General features: G+C 42.3%; 2 protein-coding genes across 4 annotated transcripts; one reads left to right on the forward strand and one right to left on the reverse strand.

Annotated features, from left to right (window-relative positions):
- The first annotated feature begins 346 nt into the window (after positions 1 to 346).
- Positions 347 to 12656, forward strand: Nup44A (nuclear pore complex protein Nup44A). Of its 3 annotated transcripts, none has more exons than XM_073086939.1 (9): positions 348 to 570; positions 1128 to 1284; positions 1625 to 1778; positions 2091 to 2198; positions 3035 to 3151; positions 3561 to 3719; positions 4287 to 4450; positions 5464 to 5612; positions 11839 to 12656. In XM_073086939.1, the coding sequence occupies exons 1-8, from the start codon at positions 436 to 438 to the stop codon at positions 5601 to 5603; spliced, it is 1134 nt and encodes a 377-aa protein (XP_072943040.1). In that variant the 5' UTR covers positions 348 to 435; the 3' UTR covers positions 5604 to 5612; positions 11839 to 12656. The 3 variants fall into 3 exon arrangements, with proteins under 3 accessions (XP_072943042.1, XP_072943040.1, XP_072943041.1); XM_073086940.1 differs by having other exon boundaries at positions 5464 to 5609; positions 11838 to 12656; XM_073086941.1 differs by lacking the exon at positions 3561 to 3719 and having other exon boundaries at positions 347 to 570.
- Positions 6896 to 19939, reverse strand: LOC140752593 (serine/threonine-protein kinase NIM1). The gene is made up of 11 exons (XM_073086937.1): positions 19600 to 19939; positions 18885 to 19013; positions 17792 to 17964; positions 16397 to 16455; positions 14668 to 14797; positions 13776 to 13921; positions 10931 to 11082; positions 9495 to 10213; positions 8696 to 8782; positions 8253 to 8313; positions 6896 to 7378 (listed from the first exon to the last, which is right to left on the reverse strand). The coding sequence occupies exons 1-11, from the start codon at positions 19732 to 19734 to the stop codon at positions 7295 to 7297; spliced, it is 1875 nt and encodes a 624-aa protein (XP_072943038.1). The 5' UTR covers positions 19735 to 19939; the 3' UTR covers positions 6896 to 7294.
- Positions 19940 to 20265: the final 326 nt, after the last annotated feature.

Consider the following 20265-nt stretch of genomic DNA (forward strand, 5'->3'; position numbering starts at 1 on the left):
AATGGGTTGATGATGATATTTTATGAAAGAGATAAAGTTATCTAATTATATATAAATCAAAGGTGACTGACTGACATAGTGATCTATCAACGCACAGCCCAAACCACTGGACGGATCGGGCTGAAATTTGGCATGCAGGTAGATGTTATGACGTATGCATCCGCTAAGAAAGGCTTTTGATCAATTCTACCCCCAAGGGGATAAAATAGGGGATGAAAATATTACTTCGTAACGCGAGCGAAGCCGCGGGCAAAAGCTCGTATCATATATGAAAAGTGAGATGAAAAAGAAAGAATCAAAGGCGGCAAAAGAAGTATTAAAAAAGTTCATTGACTTCACTAAATTGACATTTTACGGATTTGACAATGACAGTTAAAGTTCGTTATTTGTTCTCTTTTGTTGTTGAGATTCTCTTTAGATTTATAATTTAACAAAATGGGAGACTTGGCGGTAAATAATATGTTCGAGTCGCAAATCATAATCGCCGACCACAAAGACCTAATCCACGACGTGGCCTACGACTTCTACGGCGAAAGAATGGCTACTTGCTCCAGCGACCAGTATGTTAAGGTTAGGTTCTTGTTTTGTTTCCTAATTTAACGCTATTATCTCTAAGTAAATATTGATACAAGTAAAGTTTTAATGCTAATACGTGTAAGGGATAAGAGTTTCATTATGGCGTCGTAACGCATACAACACCAGACCTACAGCTAATCTTAGTTTTCTCGATATCTTCTTGACCGGAGATTGAACCCAAAGGTCTAGAATTGTACCATAAAGAATTACGTTAACCTTACTGTCTACCTTATATACTTCTACCCTATTTCAACCCCTTACTATAATACTCCTGGGTATGGGGTTCTGAGTGTGACAAGTGTATTTAGTGTTCGCCAAACTGCTAGTCCGCTCTGAAGTTATTGCGAGCAGGTGTATTCATACAATTTGCTATAGCGACCCGATTCATTTCTATATTCAGAGCTACCTAGCAGTTTTAAGCCGTCTGTACCTTAGTTCACTATGCTGGCCAAATTTGAATAGCATTGTATTATTACTACATATATAATGTATATAACAAAATATTAATTTTTCAAATGAATTAAAATACTATTTTGTATTAACTAATTCAGGTATGGGACACAGATGGGAAAGGAGGCTGGAGGCTCACAGGGAGCTGGAAGGCACATCATGGCTCCGTGTGGAAGGTCACATGGGCCCACCCAGAGTTTGGACAAGTGCTGGCCACCTGCTCGTTCGATCGTACTGCTGCTATATGGGAGGAAGTTGGTATGTTGACATTTTCTATACATGAACCAAGAAAACATAATTTGTCAACACTAACATAATTTGGAAAAGTAAAGCTTCTACAAATAATTTTTTTTAGCTTTTAGAATTATTCATAAGAGAATAATAAAGAAAACTATATCAAGATTTTAAAACAATATGCTTAAGATTAAGGCTGACTGCCCATTAACTACTATCACTTAAGCTACTAACTACTTAAATGTTACTAATTTACGAGTGCTTCAGATTGTCTAAAGACCCTTAGTGGTTATTTATTAGGTTTTAGTAAGCCTAATTTTACCAATAAATGGTGTGAAAATAAAAAGTTTTTTTTTATTTACAGGTGACACAACAGCATCAGGTTCAGAGAAGGGTCTTCGTACTTGGGTGAAGAGGTCAAACCTGGTTGATTCAAGGACCTCAGTGACTGATGTAAAATTTGGACCCAAACATCTGGGTCTTCTACTAGTCACATGTTCAGCTGATGGTATTATAAGGTATATCACACTTATCATAAGTGCTGCATAGGGTACCATAAGTTGTTAAGGGGAGAATGGGTCAAAGGCAGCTTTACCTTACCTTTAGGTTGCTTTACCTCCTATTTGAATATTTGGCTAAAAATACTGTCAACACACAAAATTAATAAAATCACGGCATTTGGTCTCTTTATACCACCCCCAACCCAAAGTTTCAGCTCCCATAAATTGATCAGCAATACTCAGTAGGAGATATGTAGATTGACTTGAAATTATATTTCCATGTACTAAATATATTTAATATTTCATATCATAATTCATATTATATTTCAGGATATATGAAGCACCAGATGTAATGAATTTAGCACAATGGACTTTACAGCATGAAATTCCAACAAAGGTTTCAATCAGCTGCTTATCCTGGAATCCATCATTATCCAGGTATCTTATAAGTTATATAAGTTTTACAGCTTTTTTAAAAAATTAACCTGATGATAAGGCAGGCGGGCTACCTGATGGAAAGCAGTCCCCGTCGCCTATGGACATTTGCAACACCCGAGGAGTCGCCAATGCATCGCCGGCTTTGAAGGAAAGCTCTTTTTACACCTCTCTTAAAGAGCTCCATGTCATAGTCCTGAGGGAACTCTACAGGGATTCTTTACAGGCTTAGTGTGCACATATTCAATTATATTATTGATAGACTTTACTTATTTTTCCATTCCAAGTACCGGTTGAATGTGTACCCTGGTTGAGAACAGTGAAAAAAATGTTCATAATATAGCCCTAGCTTAAATTATGATTTTCTTTTTTTTTTATTTTATAGGAGTAGCAGACGAGCATGCAGTCCACCTAATGGTAAGTGGCTACTGCCGCCCATGGACATCTGTAATCAAACCCAGATAGGATTAGATATTCCTACCTGAGGTCGGCCACAGATGCGCCGCTACCCCTGAGGACTAAGTTGGAACGCCTCGGTCTGTCTCCCTTGCCACACCCTTCAAACCGGAACACAGCAGCGCCTAGCACCGCTGTTATTAGGTAGAAATAGGTGTGGCGGTGGTGCCGCCGGAGTCGAACCACAAAGGGTTCTACCACCTTCAAAATTTTATTTGATTTAACACTAATATTGACTTGTGTTTTAATAATTTATTAGGAATGTGATTTTTTAAATTTAATTACAGGCAGTACAGTAAATGTTCATAAAATTTCGCAAAATTTTTGACAGGTAAATTCCATAAGTTATTCAAGTGTTACGATAATCTTGGATCATGTTTCAGAGTAAACACAAACCCGCCAATGCTGGCCGTTGGCAGCGACGAGCCTAATGTGGGCAACACCTCCAATGTACAGAATGATAAGGGAGGCGTGTGCAATGGCAAAGTCTTCATATATGAGTAAGTAATTGCAAACGATTTTTACATTCTACTTTTTATTCTGTCTAATAGCAGCAGTATTAAGCACTGCTGTTCTGGTTTGAAGGGTGTGGTAAGGGGACATACTTATACAGATAACATAAGGGGACATACCGAGGCTTAGTCGTCAGGGGTAGCAGTGCATCTGTGGCCAATCCCAGATAGGAAACTAATTTTATCTGGGGTTGATAGCAAGTGGCATTCATGAGTGGCAGAAGCCACACACAAACATTATTTTTAAATTTGTCCTTGTTTGTAAAAAAGAAAAATAGTAGCAAGTGGCTGTAGATTTCCTAATGTTTATATTGAGATGTCCTTCTCATTCTAAGAGGAGACCCATGCCCAGCAGTGGGACAGTAATGGGTTGATGATGATGAATGTTTATCCACAGGTATAGCGAAGCGTCTCGCCGCTGGACTCGAACGGACTGCCTGTCGTCAGTCCTGGAGCCCGTCAATGACTTGGCCTTCGCGCCTAACCTTGGCCGCTCGTTCCACTTGCTCGCTGTCGCTACTAAGGACGTTAGGATCATCAAGATTGAACCTTTGCCGTGAGTTGATTTACTCTTGATTTTGCACAAGTGTCGTTTCAGTGACCGTGCCGAAATATGGAAATAATTTTCTTTAAATTATGTTAATAATAATAAATTCCAAGTAACAGTAAAATAAGTAAAATAGTAATGATTCAATATAAGAATCTTAGCTATGCTTTTAGTGCTCTGCTAAACTGAAACTCCCAAGTAAAAAATAATTGGACCTCCGTTGTCTTCATATTTTCTTGCAGGATTTTTGAACCAGTTTCGTCTCTAGCGGATAAGGGCGGAGGTGTAAAGGGCGGCACTCGATCCTGGGTGACCCCACACAACAAACAGTTACTGAAAAAGTCGTCAGAACCAAACAATACCGGAAATCATACATATTTGTGGGCGAATAAGTCTATGACACATTTGTAATTTCGTAAAATCAAATAAACTTTTTACACTGCAAGCCTCCATTCAACTTTCCGCCCCGGGTCTCATACGACCTTAATCTGCCACCGCGCCTTGTCTGGGTTATGTCAAACTTTGTTTATTTATTTAAAAAAATCTCCTTCAATAAGTCGTAATATCTTCCAACAGCGAATCCTCAAGTGCCACAACAAACGGTTGCGGGGTACGTTTCAAGTGCGAGGTGATGGCGGCGTTCGAGGACCACTACTCGTGCGTGTGGCGCGTCAGCTGGAACGTCACCGGGACCATGCTGGCCTCCTCCGGGGACGACTGCTGTGTACGGCTGTGGAAGAGTGAGTGTTGGGCTTCTTATGTACGTGTGAACCGTCAGGCGCATGGATCTCTGATCTGACCCAAGTGTACAAGTGATATTTCAGTGTTTTATTATAATATCAAGTGCAAAGATCTTAAAATAACTAATATCCATATTATCCATGTGAGAATCTTATAATAGTATAAAGCACTTGCGCGGAGGCGCCCGGGAATGGGTGACTTCCGTTCCTGGGGGAGCTAAGTCCGCCATTGATTTAATGACTGTTTGGCAAAGGGAGATATCCCGCTGGCCTAGGTGATCATGCCCGGGGAACGGCCGTGCTCGTACAGTCTCATTTGGGAGCTTGTGGCTTGTATGTGTCTGGTCGGTTATTGTGTACAGTTTCGTCAATCAGTATTGTTCTGTCCCAGTAAAGTTTTATAGTCTGTCGTGTCAAGTACAGTCTGTGGAGTGTATTTGTAGAATGTTATTTTTTCGGGTATAAGTTTGTACTTGAAGGCAAGGCACTGATGTATGATAGCTGCTATCTGGTCGTGTCGGTGTTTGTAATCTGTTATTATTATTATGTAATTACACTAACGAATTAGGCTATAAACCTGTAATGTTAGATGTTAGAATTATAAAAATAAATAAATATATGCAAGATATAAAAATAAACTTCTATAGCGTGATTCAGAATATTCGTGGCGCCATCTCTTGACGAGTAGCGTGAAGTCGCTACATCACGCCCCGCTACAACTGTAATTGCCGAAATTAAAATTTTACAAAATGCTTAGTTTCAAAATGACTAAATCCTAAAATGTCACATGTTTTCAAATATTGACTTTTAAATATAGCATATCTTCGATACTTAGCACATTGTTGTAACTATTTGGGAAATTGTCATTTTGGGAGGAGAACTAAATATTTCAACGAAGCTGAAAATATTATCAGTCCTTCTATCAAACTTGACTCCTATTACGTGCTTTATATTCATTACTGGTTAATAAGGATTTGTGTTTGTTGGTGACACGTGACTTTGTGTTCTTCCAGTGCAATACATGAACCAGTGGCGTTGCGTGGCGGTGTTCAAGAACGAGCCGGCGGGTGGAGCGGCACCGCGCCCGCGAGCCGTCACCACCTACACGCGCCTCGCCGCCTCCGCCAACCCCGCGCACATGCCCAGCTACTGACCGCGCGCGGTGAGCACACGCCGCGCCATGTAACACACGCGCCGTCACCACCTACACGCGCCTCGCCGCCTCCGCCAACCCCGCGCACATGCCCAGCTACTGACCGCGCGGTGAGCACACGCCGCGCCATGTAACACACGCGCCGTCACCACCTACACGCGCCTCGCCGCCTCCGCCAACCCCGCGCACATGCCCAGCTACTGACCGCGCGCGGTGAGCACACGCCGCGCCATGTAACACACGCGCCGTCACCACCTACACGCGCCTCGCCGCCTCCGCCAACCCCGCGCACATGCCCAGCTACTGACCGCGCGGTGAGCACACGCCGCGCCATGTAACACACGCGCCGTCACCACCTACACGCGCCTCGCCGACCCCGCGCACATGCCCAGCTACTGACCGCGCGCGGTGAGCACACGCCGCGCCATGTAACACACGCGCCGTCACCACCTACACGCGCCTCGCCGCCTCCGCCAACCCCGCGCACATGCCCAGCTACTGACCGCGCGCGGTGAGCACACGCCGCGCCATGTAACACACGCGCCGTCACCACCTACACGCGCCTCGCCGCCTCCGCCAACCCCGCGCACATGCCCAGCTACTGACCGCGCGGTGAGCACACGCCGCGCCATGTAACACACGCGCCGTCACCACCTACACGCGCCTCGCCGACCCCGCGCACATGCCCAGCTACTGACCGCGCGCGGTGAGCACACGCCGCGCCATGTAACACACGCGCCGTCACCACCTACACGCGCCTCGCCGCCTCCGCCGACCCCGCGCACATGCCCAGCTACTGACCGCGCGCGGTGAGCACACGCCGCGCCATGTAACACACTCATGCAATACTGAACACAAACTTAAAACACTTGCAGATCCGCAACACGCAACGCACACACAAGTAACACTTGCGACAAGCAACACGCACGTAACGCGAGTGTTGTAAACACGCACACACTCAGGTACGCAATACGCACACACGTGTGCGACACACGCAGGCATGCGATGCATTTGCACAACGCACGTAGGACGTAATATTGGCGCGTCCTACCCGCACGCGCGGTACTTAGGAACTAGCGTTTCACACACACACCAATCGTGAAAAGGAGTTAATTCAGTTGTGTGTGGAATACGTGACTTTACACGCGCGACAAGAAATGTGTCCTATATCAGCGCACCACACGCATAGAACGAACGCCCGTACACGCATACACAATGTTCACATGCCGCATACACCATGAAAATATTTCTTGTATTATTTAAGCAAAGTGAATTTGAATAAAATACTTAAATATCTGTGTTTCACATCACTCTATTATTTAGTATCAGCCATAACAGTATAAAAATCATCCAAAAACTATACTATACGCCTCGTACAATGTGGCAAAACGTTTTTATTCGCTTAAAATTACATCGGAGTTTCGCACGTAAATAATTTAACAAAGAAAAGTCTTATAAACAAAATGTACAAGTCATCGAAAATACTATGTGATCCAGTTAGTCGGCGTTGATTAGAAATGAAGAAAATGCGTGTAGATAAAATTCAAGATGAATCAATAACTATGAATAAAATAGAGGAAAATGTTATAGATTTTTATATTCTCACGTAAAGAACGCTCAGGACAATTTTCGTCTGCAAGTAAACGATTGATAAGAGCCGACAAACTGGATCACGGCCGACAAGCGCGCGGTCACTTCATGGGCGCGGTGCGGCGCAGCCGGTGCAGGTGCGTCGCCTCGCTGCTGATGGCGTTCCTTGTGGAGTACCACCCGACCTAAAGTACCAAAAATTACTAAAGTAATTGGCCAAGTACGAGTTGAACTTTTACTGTACTGTTTTGAAGGTGGTAGAATCCTTTGTGGTTCGTCTCTGGCGGCACCACCGCCACACCTATTTCTGCCTCATAACAGCAGTGTTAAACGCTGCTGCTTCTGGTTTGAAGGGTGTGATAAGGAAGATATACCTTTCCGAGGCGTTCCAGCTTAGTCCTCAGGGGAAGCAGCGCATCTGTGGCCGACCTTAGATAGGAATGTCTAATATTATCTGAAATGGATTACAGACGTCTATGGGCGGCAGTAGCCATTTATCAGTTGGACTGCATGCTCGTTTGCCACTCTTATATTATAAAAAAATTACACCTGAACGCCATCATAACTTGTGGTCGTATTAACATTATTCACACATTATGTGTCATGTTTATACAGGTGAATTCTTCAAATGAGCCTTCAGGGTCAAATCCGAATCTATATTGATTAACGAAAAATGTTGAATAGAGCTACGAGGCCGATTTTGATAAAAACTGCATCACTAGTTTTTTAAAATATCTTTTTCCCTAGCTCGAATGCGTTCATTTAAAAAAAAATACACCCTATATTATTCCAGTATCGCATAGTGTCGCTTATAAGGATCAAATTCTAGGAAGTCATGATTAATGGCCAATTACATTGCCATTAACAATTCCAACGGTGTGATAACGCACATTTTATAAGTTATAAATTTGAGAGTTCGTGACTTTTCCATGAACCGCAAAGAAACAATAGGCTTAAAGTGATGAACCCTTCGTCATATGCTGTTTTGTTCTGGCAAAAATATGACGCAAGTTTGAATATTGTTTACTCCATCACAATAAAAAACAAAGCTTTACATACCGGCATCGCTCTCTCGCTTTTGCAGTGACTGTTCGAAGAGGAGTGAGGACTTACTATATTCCTGGAAAAAAAAGTTTATTGTTTATCAAGATAAAGTTGAAAGTAGTTGTTGTTACAGTGTTGTAGCAGATAGCCTAGTGGTAAAAAAACTCGGCCTCTCGATCGAGGGGTCCTAGGTTCAAACCCCAGGCTTCCGATTTTCCCTCCGATTTTTTAATTTTGTACGTATTATAAATTAATTATCGTATTATGCATACCTGAGAGATTTATACAAAAAATAACTCTAAATCAAATCTGAATCTCCACCAATACGCATTTGGCCAGCGCGGTGTACTATGACCTAATCCTTATGACTCTGAGAGGAGACCCGTGCCCAGCAGTGGGACAGTAATGGAATGATGATGATGATAAGTTGTTATATAGATAAGTTTAAAGATTTTTACCCTAAAGAAGCTCGTTTGATGGTGGTCGCGTTGCTTTGTAGCAAGATCCGAGTGGGCGCGGCCGCCGGCACGCCGCTAGCACGCCAACTATTCCAAAAGGAACAATATCCATATTAAATAAGATCCCATCTCTAGCCTAATAACAAACCACAAATATCTTAACGCGTAGGCTGTAAAATTAAAAAGCTTTTGTTTTTTTTAAACATCCATAGGATTAGAAAGCCTCATGTTAGGCTACCTTTTCACCAGAGATATAGCTAAGTAATGGATGTGTTTCAAATCTATCAATAGGATTTATTTTGTTTAAAAATCGAACAACAGTATTGTTGAATTTGACAAAAACCTCAGTTTAGCTATTTCGCACATCATTTGTGGGTAGGCACCCGTAATTTTTGCTTTACCAGAGACTTCAACATTTAAAACTACTAAAGTATAGTCCGCGCCAAACTGCTAGTCCGCTCAGAGTATAGAAATGAGTCGCGTCGCCATAGCAAATTTTAAGACGACACCTTGCCCGCAACTATTTCATAGCGGACTAGCAGTTTGGCGCGGATTATCTTATATATAAAATTCTCGTGTCACAATGTTAGTTACCGTAGTCGTCCGAAACGGTTTTACCAATTTTCATCAATTTTTTTATGCATATTCAGTAGGTCTGAGAATCGGCTACTATCTATTTTTCATACCCCTAAGTGATAAGGGTTGTTCACCTTAACATTTTTTTATTTATATGGCAACACAACGTTTGCCGGGTCAGCTAGTAACTATACAAAGTTTTTTAAATGATGAGACACCTCACCTCGGTAAACCGTCACCCGCGCGTCGGTAGAACTCTGATCGCTTGATGTCCGCCTTGCCGGGGCAGCTGGCCAGGCGCGGCTCGTCCAGGCTCACTCTCCGCACACAGGGTGGTCTTCCGGCACGCCGCAGGTTCCGCTTGGCCTCGCTCAGCTCCGTGTTGGAATGTTCGTGGATGCTCGGCAAGCGGTGCGCCGCCGCGTCCCCACTCTCGTGCCTGAACACCGGCTTTTGCGCCCCGGGCTTGGGCAGGCAGTTCTGAATGATCTTGCTCCTCGCTACCTGTTTTGGATCCGTTTGAGTGTTTTGACTGATCTGCGATCGGTCCACTGTGTTCACGGATGCGCTCCTCGTCAGCCCGTTGACCTTGGATCCGTTGACTTGAATCTCCGAAGGTTTAGGAATTCCATTTTGCTGACGTGTTTTTATCGAATTCGTGCTCTGTTTCTCCGGTGACGGCGTGGTCAGCGATCTCGTCCGATCGGTGTGCAGCATTTCCGGGTCGAACTCGTGTTTAGGGCGATATTCTGGCGGTGAAACGGATCTGGGCTCTTGGGCATTCGAGGACCAGAGCAGGTCGGTCCCGGGCGGGGCGTGCTGTTGGTGGAGGTGGGTCTTGATGTTGTAGATGCCGGCCATCGCTCCGAACGGATCGGCCTTGATTTGCGCGATCACATCCATCAACGTGTGACCACACAATTCGGATATTTGCTTGTAGATCTGTACAAAAGAGTAAAACGGTTTGTATAGTTTGCTGTACACTTCATCTACTTCATTAAAGAATCAGTAAAGTAGTACATAATTGGATAATTCATGACAGTAGTATAGTAGTACATGATTCTCTGTATGACTGTTCTGGGTTTCTGAGTTTGACCGGAAATATATGAGTACTGGTCACACAGGTAATTCTTATTTAAGACTGAACATTCATCCAGTCGCAAAAAATAAACCACTGGTACAACCAACCAAACGTGCACTTCACTAAGGGTCCGTTCACACAGACCGGCTCGGAGAGCATATGGCTCGCATTTTTCTTTTCACACAGACCGGATGGTATACGCTTGGAATTGACCGGAGCGGAGCCGCCAACTATTTCACATAGACCGGCTGGTAAAGATCTGAAAGCGGATACATTTGTAATCGGAGTCGATCGGCTGCGCGATGGAGAATGGGCACGCCAGTCAGAGTCGGTCGGCTCCTCTTATTATTTCACACGAAACGCGTTCAAGCATTCTAAGTGACAAAAAAGTGCACATGCAAAAATAAACCTTAATACAATTAAGTACTCAAAGCTCTGTTTTCAACGTGATAAAAATCTGCTCTCCTCTCCGAGCCGGTCTGTGTGAACGGACCCTAAACGTCTCTTTCTCATAATGTCTCTGTTAGATGTTCATGTGTGTGCACAATTCCCAAAACTGTCAATACCCTGGGCAATACCTCTTTATTGAGCTTAGGGTCGACGTTGCCAAAGGGGTGAGTCTTCATGCGCATGCCGGGCCGCTTCAGCCAGCGGTGGCGCGCCGCCTCCTCGATCTTCATGCGCAACTCCACGCGCGGCTCCAACAAGTGCTGGATGAACGCTTTGCATTCTGAAACGATTATGTTCTCAATGTTATTATTATAATATTAAAACAATATGTGAAGCGAAAACTTTGTATCCCTTTTACGAGTATTACGCGGACGGACGAGTATGAAATTTGCCACAGTTACAGTTTATATAGAGAAGAAGCGCAGAATGCAATTTTTTTTAATTACATAATGCATAAAACGTACATTAACATCAATAAAAAAAAACAATATACACACTACCATGCATTTGACACAAACACACATCCTATATTCTTTTGTTTATGGCGGTGCTTCCAGATGCACTGAGATAACAGTAGATCTATTAGCAATTAGTTATTATAATTATAGAGAACACCTTCATGGTACACGAACAGTAGACGAAGGATTGGCATTTGTATGGCATATATGCGGCGCATCTGTGGCCGACCTCAGATAGGAATCTATTCTGGGGTGGATTACAGATGTAAATGAGCGGCAATGAGTAGCCAAGTGGTGCTATTCCGTTTATATTATAAAAAAAACTGTTCTCTCGAGATTGCATTGATCTTTATTACATTGATTTTGACTTAATTTAAACCTTCACATGTATATCAATGCCCTTTTGAACACTTAATGAAATTCCCAAGAATCAAAGTTTAGATACGTTTTTCAGTAGATTATATATTTTAAAGAACAAGACACTTAAAAATATATGTTTTATTTCACTTATTCTCAACAAAAAAAAAACAAAGTGTGTAGAAAAGTTATACTTTATTAAAATATATTTTTTTTTGCAGGTTGCAGAGGAAACTTCGATGTGCACAAAGTGGTGAATACGTCAATGCATATGTTAATCAGTGCATAGGTATGATTGATAACGGATAAACATATTGAACATTTGTGTAAATTGAATTGGGTACTTTATTTTGGATAAGTGTGAGATTAATTTTGATAATGTTGAACATGCGTCTTATAATAAAAAAATAAATAAGTTATGGTGGAATCGTTCAAAGGCTTTAATATATTGAATCATAAAACAAAAATCCGTTTACCCGAATCGTAACATCTTTAGTCTCAAGTGACAAGTATCCAATAATAACGTGCTTAAGGCTTCCCTGCTGTGATAGCGAATTAAATGGTATTTCTCAATCATTTATTTCTGTCTCTGGATATCTTGAGTTGAACTGGGGCACAAGTTGAATTTCAAAACTCTTCCAATAGGAAATACGCGTAATAATACAAAAATCACAAAAGAGGCGATTTTGCCGCCCCCCCAAAACGTGTCAAAATATTGGAAATAACATACCTCTGGTTTCATTAGAACAAATCTAACGATGGTACATTGATGAAGGTATTTTTATCGGATCGGAAACTACATACATTAACTAAGTATAAAATAGGCCTCCAAAACAGAACAGTGCAAGCACTCCGTAAAATGGAAAGAATATGTGATGCCGCATTAAAATCAGGAAGGGAACCACTAAATAATAAATAATTCAGCGGGTTCACTAGTGGTCATAATTATTTAGCTATATATTCGAGGTCATTTGTTGACCATCCTATCAATTGTTAAACAACTTAACCTCGATGATCAATAAATATTTTTTTACGTTTATTTTTTGTATTAATAATTCCCAGTCTTATTTTCGCAGCGTTAACCTCCTCATTGTATAAGAGATACGTAAGCATAAATTTTGAATAAATTCGAAAGAAATAGATGACTTAGGGACCGCAAATTCAAATTTCCGTCTAAATACATTGAAATTTGAGAAATCTAGTGGGATCAGCTATGGCACAGTAGCGCTTAACACTGCTGTTATTAGACAAAAATAGGTGTAGCGGTGGTGACGCCGGAGTGGAACCGCAAAGGGTTCCCGCATTCACCGTTGGAGACGAAGGCGAGCGCTGCGCGGTTCTTGCGGTCGAAGCCGCCCGAGTACCCACTCTCCTGGATTGCGTTATTATTAGGCTGGACAAGGGATCTCTAGGGATTAAAAGTGGCGGCATAGTCGACGACAAAGGTCGGCTCCGGATCCCCTGACTATAAACACCCATTCGCAGTGCTAGTCAAACGGCAAACTATTTGCCGTTAACCCATATTGTCCTTTACTACCACATTTCATTCACGTTGAAATATGAGAAATCTAGCAGTGGGATCAACTATGGCCTCCGGTCCTGGGAGGGGGTTCTCCAAACACAGTTGCTAACCCTTCCGAACGAAACATTTGTAAAACCTTATAAAATTAAATCAACTTTTTATACTGGGTGCCTCCATCAAACTTTCCGCCTCAGGCCTCCATTCAATTTTCCGCGAGCTCCGCACTGCCAAGGCGCCAGGAGTTGTTTTTTTTTATAATATAGAGTAGCAGACGACCATCCAGTCCAGAGTTCGACTCTGGCGGCATCTAACAACATTAGTTAGTAGGTAGGTAGTAGTAGTACACCTGTTTCTGCCTGATAAGAGCAGTGTTAGGCGCTGCTGTGTTCCATTTTGAAAGGAGACATACTTTTCCGAGGCGTTCCAGCTTAGTCCTCAGGGGTAGCGGCGCATCTGTGGCCGACCTCAGGTAGGAATATCTAATTCTATCTGGGGTTGATTACAGATGTCCATGGGCGGCAGGAGCCACTTACCATCAGGTGGACTGCATGCTCGTCTGCTACTTCTATATTATAAAAAAAAAGTTTGTTCAGTAGGTAGTAGTAGCTTGTAGTTACAAAGGGTTCGGGCACTGACCGGCGGAGACGAAGGCGAGCGCGGCGTGGTGCTTGCGGGCGAAGCCGCGCGCGATGGCGGCGCGCAGCCGCGCCCGCGACGCGCCCTCCGCGCCCTCCGCGCCGAACGGCAGCCCGCCCGTCACCATGCCGTACACGATCACGCCGCTGCCGGACAGATGATGCTTTATTTATATTAAACTCGCCTTATAAAGGTCAATGATTGTCCACTCAAAAAAATCTGTATAATACAGGATATTTTTTTTGAGTTGATGAAGGCCCTTCATTGCGAAACGTCAAACTGTATTGACAGGCGCAGTCACAGGTCATGAACCCCCAAACTGTAGAGTCGAACTCGTACTTAATCAGGTTTTTTTCTCGTGGGGAAACCCTGCATGCATGCATCTCTGCCGCGGGGGTAAAGGTGAGGATATGCCGGACTTCACGATACGAACTAAATTGTAAATTTAAAACGCGTTGGATAAAAGTGCGCTAATTAAACCAAATTTCCTCAAGGACCAAAATTGTATACTGCGACCGCTCCTGTATATGGAATATATTGACTAGCGAAAAATGTAAAAAAGTGTTACATGACCCATTTTGTTTCAACGTTATGTCTGGAAGTACCAAACAGATAAAATATTTCCTAAAATTGATTAGAGATTTATACTTATATAGATACTTAGATTATACATAAAATACGTGCATCTGTAATCGAAGAAGTAGCGGGACCTTCTTGTAGTATAGACTGGAAAGCTTACCTTACCACTTGTCAGACAAGAACACAATTTAAACTTATAAGTAAGAAATATTATACGTCAGATGTTCCACCTCAGTTGAACGGTGAATCCAATATAGGTACATAATCAGCTACAAATAAAAATAAGTTAGTAAAAGCAGTAAACAATACACACATGCTCCACAAGTCGACCTCGGGCCCGTAGCGACGGCCGTCCACGAAGAGCTCGGGCGCCGCGTACTCGAGCGAGCCGCACTGCGTCCGGAGCGCCCCGCCCGCGCTCCACACGTTCGACAGCCCGAAATCTGCAACGGGCAGAAAGAAATCACCGCTTACCATAGATAAGTATAGATATCTCACCGCCTTGTAATTGAAGGAAGCTGTTAATGGCTTAAACGGCTGACATTTCCATCAGCCATTTAATGTCTGTCATGGTGTAATTTGCGCGAAACAATGCCGACATACGCAGTTGAGTGGTGCCAAAAAAACCAAGAAAATGTGTTAATTTGTTTTTTAATATTTATCAAACACGAACATAGATGACAGTGACAATTTCAATTGTCAAAACTGATTACATTTTCTTGTTAGGAGTGAGTACCTAATCTTTACTAATCTATGCCGCTTACACAACATTAACACATCGAGAATCACTGTAATGACCATCATTGTCAACCAAATTAAGGCCACTGCTGGTCCCGTTTCCCGTTCGATTTTATTGTTTTAAAACCGTATTCAATTCAATCTACCCGTTTGAAGCACAGATAGGAACTCACGTCAAACACTGTACACTCTTTTTATTGCGTCTCGGGTAAAAACCAAGTCATCATCATCAACAACCCACTTACCCTTGAGTTTTTTTTTTATAAATCTCTCAGGTATGCAGGTTTCCTCACGATGTTTTCCTTCACCGTTTAGCAAGTGATAATTAATTTCTAATACGCACATAACTTCATCAGAGGTGCGTGCCTGGGATTTGAACCTCGGACCTCTCGATCGAGAGGCCGAGTTTCTTAAGCACTAGGCTATCACTGCTTTTTAAAACCAAGTATTTATCTACAAAGCTTGCTTACCTATTGTGTCACAGTGTGGGGCGGAGCATCTAAAACACATCTCTTACAATTGGAGCGAGCACAAAGAGCAGTTTTAAAAGTCATGACCTTTAAACCGTTTAGGTACTCTACTATAGAACTATACCGGGACTGTCAGATCCTCTCAGTAAGAAAACTGTTTGTATTACAAACCATCCTTCGGAAACATGTCTCTCTACAGTATGATCCAAATGTTACAGGTAAACGACGAGCTTATTCTGTATGTACCACCCCTCAATTCAAAACAGCTCTAGCTAAACGACATTTTCATGTAATAGGAAGTTATCTCTACAATCATATTAATATGCACTGTAATATATTTCCTCTTAACACTAAACTATGCAAAGTTAAAGTCTATAATTGGTTATTAGCTAAAAGCTACGAGGACACGGAGAAATTAATTACTTTTCGATTTTAAACATAAAATAGAACACATATACTTCGTTTTCTTATATAGTAGCTATATTTAAGTTTACTTTTATATTAGTCTTTTTATATTTTGTTTTAGATAATATAGTCTGTTGGCTCAAGATTTTCTTTAGTCTCAGATACAGAGATCGACCTTATATACTGGTGTCATATTACTTTTGTAAAACTCCTGATACCCATAACACAAGTTAAATCTTACAATGGGTACCAGAGTTCACTATACTTATGTTATTTTAGTATTAATGTCATCATTATCTGTATACTGCACTATCTGCGTACTGTAATACATAAGTCTGTATGTACCTACGATTTTATTGGACAATAAACTATTATTAAACTATTATTATAAAGGATTGTCTGAATAAATAAGTAATAATAATAATTTACCAACGATTTTGATGAACTGCTTTGTTGTATCCAACATGATATTTTCCATTTTCAAATCTCTGAAATAAAATATTCACGTTAAAATAAATAAACCAAAAATCTGACCTTTGGTCAAAAGCGGTCACCGTACCGGTGTCACGCACAAAGAGTCCCGGGTTCGATCACCGGCCAGACAGAAATCTAAATGAAAATATACAGGGTAAATCGACCTATAGCTATATTTAAATAACACTTACCTACCCTCTACATATATAGGTATTTCTGGGTATATATTTATGTATGTGTGTGTCCACGCAAACTACACAGGGAATTCTAGTGTGAGGCTGTGAGTGTATAAGGGGTGTTTATAAGTATAGTCCGCGTAAATCTGCTAGTCCGCTCTGAATATAGAAATGAATCGTGTCGCCATAGTAAATTGTATGACTACACCTGCTCGCAACAACTTCAGGGGGGTTAGTACCATCTTTTAAGGCAATATTATTTTAATCATACATTGAAATTTCGTACCACGACCTCGTTAAAGTAAATTTGTTTTTATAACATTACAATAAGCAGTTTTGTATTATATCGGTCGAAATTATTCATTCTTTTTTTGCAGGAAATTTAACTTTTTAAGCAAAATATGATATTTTCAGTTGGGTTTATAAAATGGATACCTAAGCGAAAAATGACTATGGGATTAAGTTTCTTCATCTGCGTATGACGGAATATTTAACTTTAAGAAGGTTGAAACAAAATAATGTTGATGCAATATTGTAATAAAAGTTTTCTGAACTATGATGGTTTTTAATGGTGGTGGGCCTCCAGAGCGGACTAGCAGTTTAGCGCGGATACACCATAGAGTATTATTATATACACTATATTATGCAGTTATCATAGCGGAGTCTCCCTGAAGTGCAAAAACAAATTTTGAAATTGGAAACGATTAACGAAATTGCGGACGTCTGACAACAGACACATCATTTGGACAGTAACTGTCACTCCGTCGCCATTTTAATTTGAAGCTTCCGGGGCAACTCGTTACGTGGCGCTATTATTATATCTTTTTTTTATATAATATAAGAGTAGCAGACGAGCATGCAGTCCACCTGATGGTAAGTGGCTACTGCCGCCCATGGACATCTGTAATCAACCCCAGATAGGATAAGATATTCCTACCTGAGGTCGGCCACAGATGCGCCGCTACCATGAGGACTAAGCTGGAACGCCTCGGTCTGTCTTTCTTGCCACACCCTTCAAACCGGAACACAGCAGCGCCTAGCACCGCTGTTATAAGGTAGAAATAGGTGTGGCGGTGGTGCCTCCGGAGTCGAACCACAAAGGGTTCTACCTTCAGTAGTATCTGCACAAAAATTCATTGTGTATGGAAGTGTGCCCCCCCTGGGATACACTGACCGATGCACGACGCCCCTCGCGTGCATGTGCCGCACGGCGGACACGAGCTGCGCGGCGAGCGAGCGCGCGCGCGGCTCGGGCAGCCCGCGCGCGCCGCCCCGCGCCGCCACCACGTGCGCGCACAGGTCGCCGCCGCCCGCCGCCTCCATCACCACGTACAGCCGCGGCCCGTGCTGCAATCGAACCGACACACGCTGCCACACCTCGCACACTCCGCGCCGAACTTCAAGTCCGCTTTGACGTTAATGCGCGCAGGTGACCGTAACGTAAGGACACACTAAGGGTCCGTTCACACAGACCGGCTTGGAGATTATATGGCTCGCATTTTTCTTTTCACACAGACCGGATGGTATACGCTTGGAAATGGCCGGAGCGGAGCCGCCAACTATTTCACATAGACCGGCTGGTAAAGATCTCAAAGCGGATGCACTCGCAATAGGAGCCGATCGGCTGCGCGAGGAAGAATGAGCACGCAGTCAGAGCCGGTCGGCTCCTCTTATTATTTCACACGAAGCGCGTTCAAGCTTTCTTAATGACATAAGAAGTGCACATGCAAAAATAAATCCTAATACAATTACTCAAAAATCTGTTTCCAACGTGATAAAAATCTGCTCTCCTCTCCGAGCCGGTCAATGTAAGCGGACCCTAACGCTATGTACCCATGGACGAGAGCGGGCAGCAGGAGGGTGCCGGGGGGTCCCGCGCTGTCATCGTCCCGCTAATATCTACAATGTGCTATTGCGACGCGACTCGTTTTTATATTCGGAGCGGACTAGCAGTTTGACGCGAACTCTACTTCGACAAGCTTCATTTTTGTGCCTTTTTCTTTTCTTACAATATAGAAATAGTAAATGAGCATACAGTCCAGCCATGAAAAGTAGCTCCTGCTGCTCATGGACATCTGTTATCGACCCCAGATAAGACTAGATTCCTACAGAGGCCGGCTACATATGTGCTGCTATCCCTTGTTTTCTTGATTACGAGGGAGAAACCTTCATAAGGTACCAAGTACTGTGGGATCAGCGCAAGGTTATGTGGGATTCTTACCGCACTGTATGCTCGTCTGCAACACTTACAATGTCTAAAAACGTACCATCATGGTCTCGTAAAGTGCCGCGATGCAAGGGTGCCGCAGCCGCGCCATTACTCGTGGCTCGCGGTGTAAATTGCGTCGAGCATACTCCTCCTTGATGCAAGTCAAATCTATCACCTTAATCGCCACCTGGAAAGACACGCAGATGATATACCTATAATCTTCCGTGCGTCCAGTCCCAAGTCACCTTCGCCATGTCTGTCTACCTCAAAGAAGTGTAATACTACTTTATTCTCGTTTGAATTTTGACTTATGAAAATTGGTTTATTTATTTCTAAGATTGGCTCATACGCACTTAAACGAAATAATATTGGTTTTATTATGAATACAAAAACTGTTTTTCTACTAAGTTTAATAATAATATACCCACAATTAATAATAATATATGTATGTTAAGGCACAGTATAAGGATATATCCTTATACTGTGGTTAAGGGATTGTTTACAACAACGATATACCTACCTACCTACCTATGTGTTATTGTGTACATACATAGTACATTGCCTAGTTTTATTTTTATTTAAATGAGTTTATATTACTACGCCCTTTTAAATTAAACTCTACTCACTGTAGCAGTAAAAGCACGTATTTAAATTCATCATAGATGCGTCGGTACTTCGATAATTAAATTGAAAGGCAACTAACACTCAGCTACTATAAAGAACAACGTAAATACTACCCATAACGAATATCGGGCATGCAAATAGTTAAGTACCTTCTTCCCTATAATTCTATGCGTGGCTTCCTCAACTCTTGCAAAGTGTCCCTTGCCGAGCACATTACCAGTCATCAGGTAGTTGCCAACACTGTACACTTGGGCCTTACTTCTCGCCATGTTCGACATTTTCATTGGCGATTTTGCCACTAATTTCGAACCATCCCGGTTTCAGTCACGTGACCTCAATATAATAATACCCGAAGGAAGAATGTAAAACGGTTTGCACTATCAGTTTGATAAACGCGCTTTGTAAACGTCATATCGACGTAGGCCTCTCGTTTGTTTGATTTTCGAAATTGGAACGATTGACAGAGCTGACATTTGGCTCGACTATTTTTAACGGTCACCTAGGTTAGTGCCAGTGAACCGATCTTATTGATTGATTTCTATTGACAACATCGGATCTATTATAGCATGATCTAAAATATCGTAACTGTCAGCTTAACCATTTTATTTTCACGTCAGTCATGATTTGACCCAGTACGGCCCAGGCCTACTTTTTACAATGTATTTTTAAATTGTTAGACGTCGAACTTATCAATGTTTCACCACTACATATGATTCGCCATCAATTTGATGGTGAACCATGTTTAGGCATAGTAATTTATTTAGTCTTTAGGATAGGCAACTCATCCGTAATAGACTTTAAATAGAAATATTTTG

This window comes from Epargyreus clarus, unplaced genomic scaffold (genome assembly GCF_041222505.1).
Source record: "Epargyreus clarus isolate Ecla_fem2 unplaced genomic scaffold, WU_Ecla_fem_2.2 ptg000024l, whole genome shotgun sequence".
Lineage (NCBI taxonomy): Eukaryota > Metazoa > Arthropoda > Insecta > Lepidoptera > Hesperiidae > Epargyreus > Epargyreus clarus.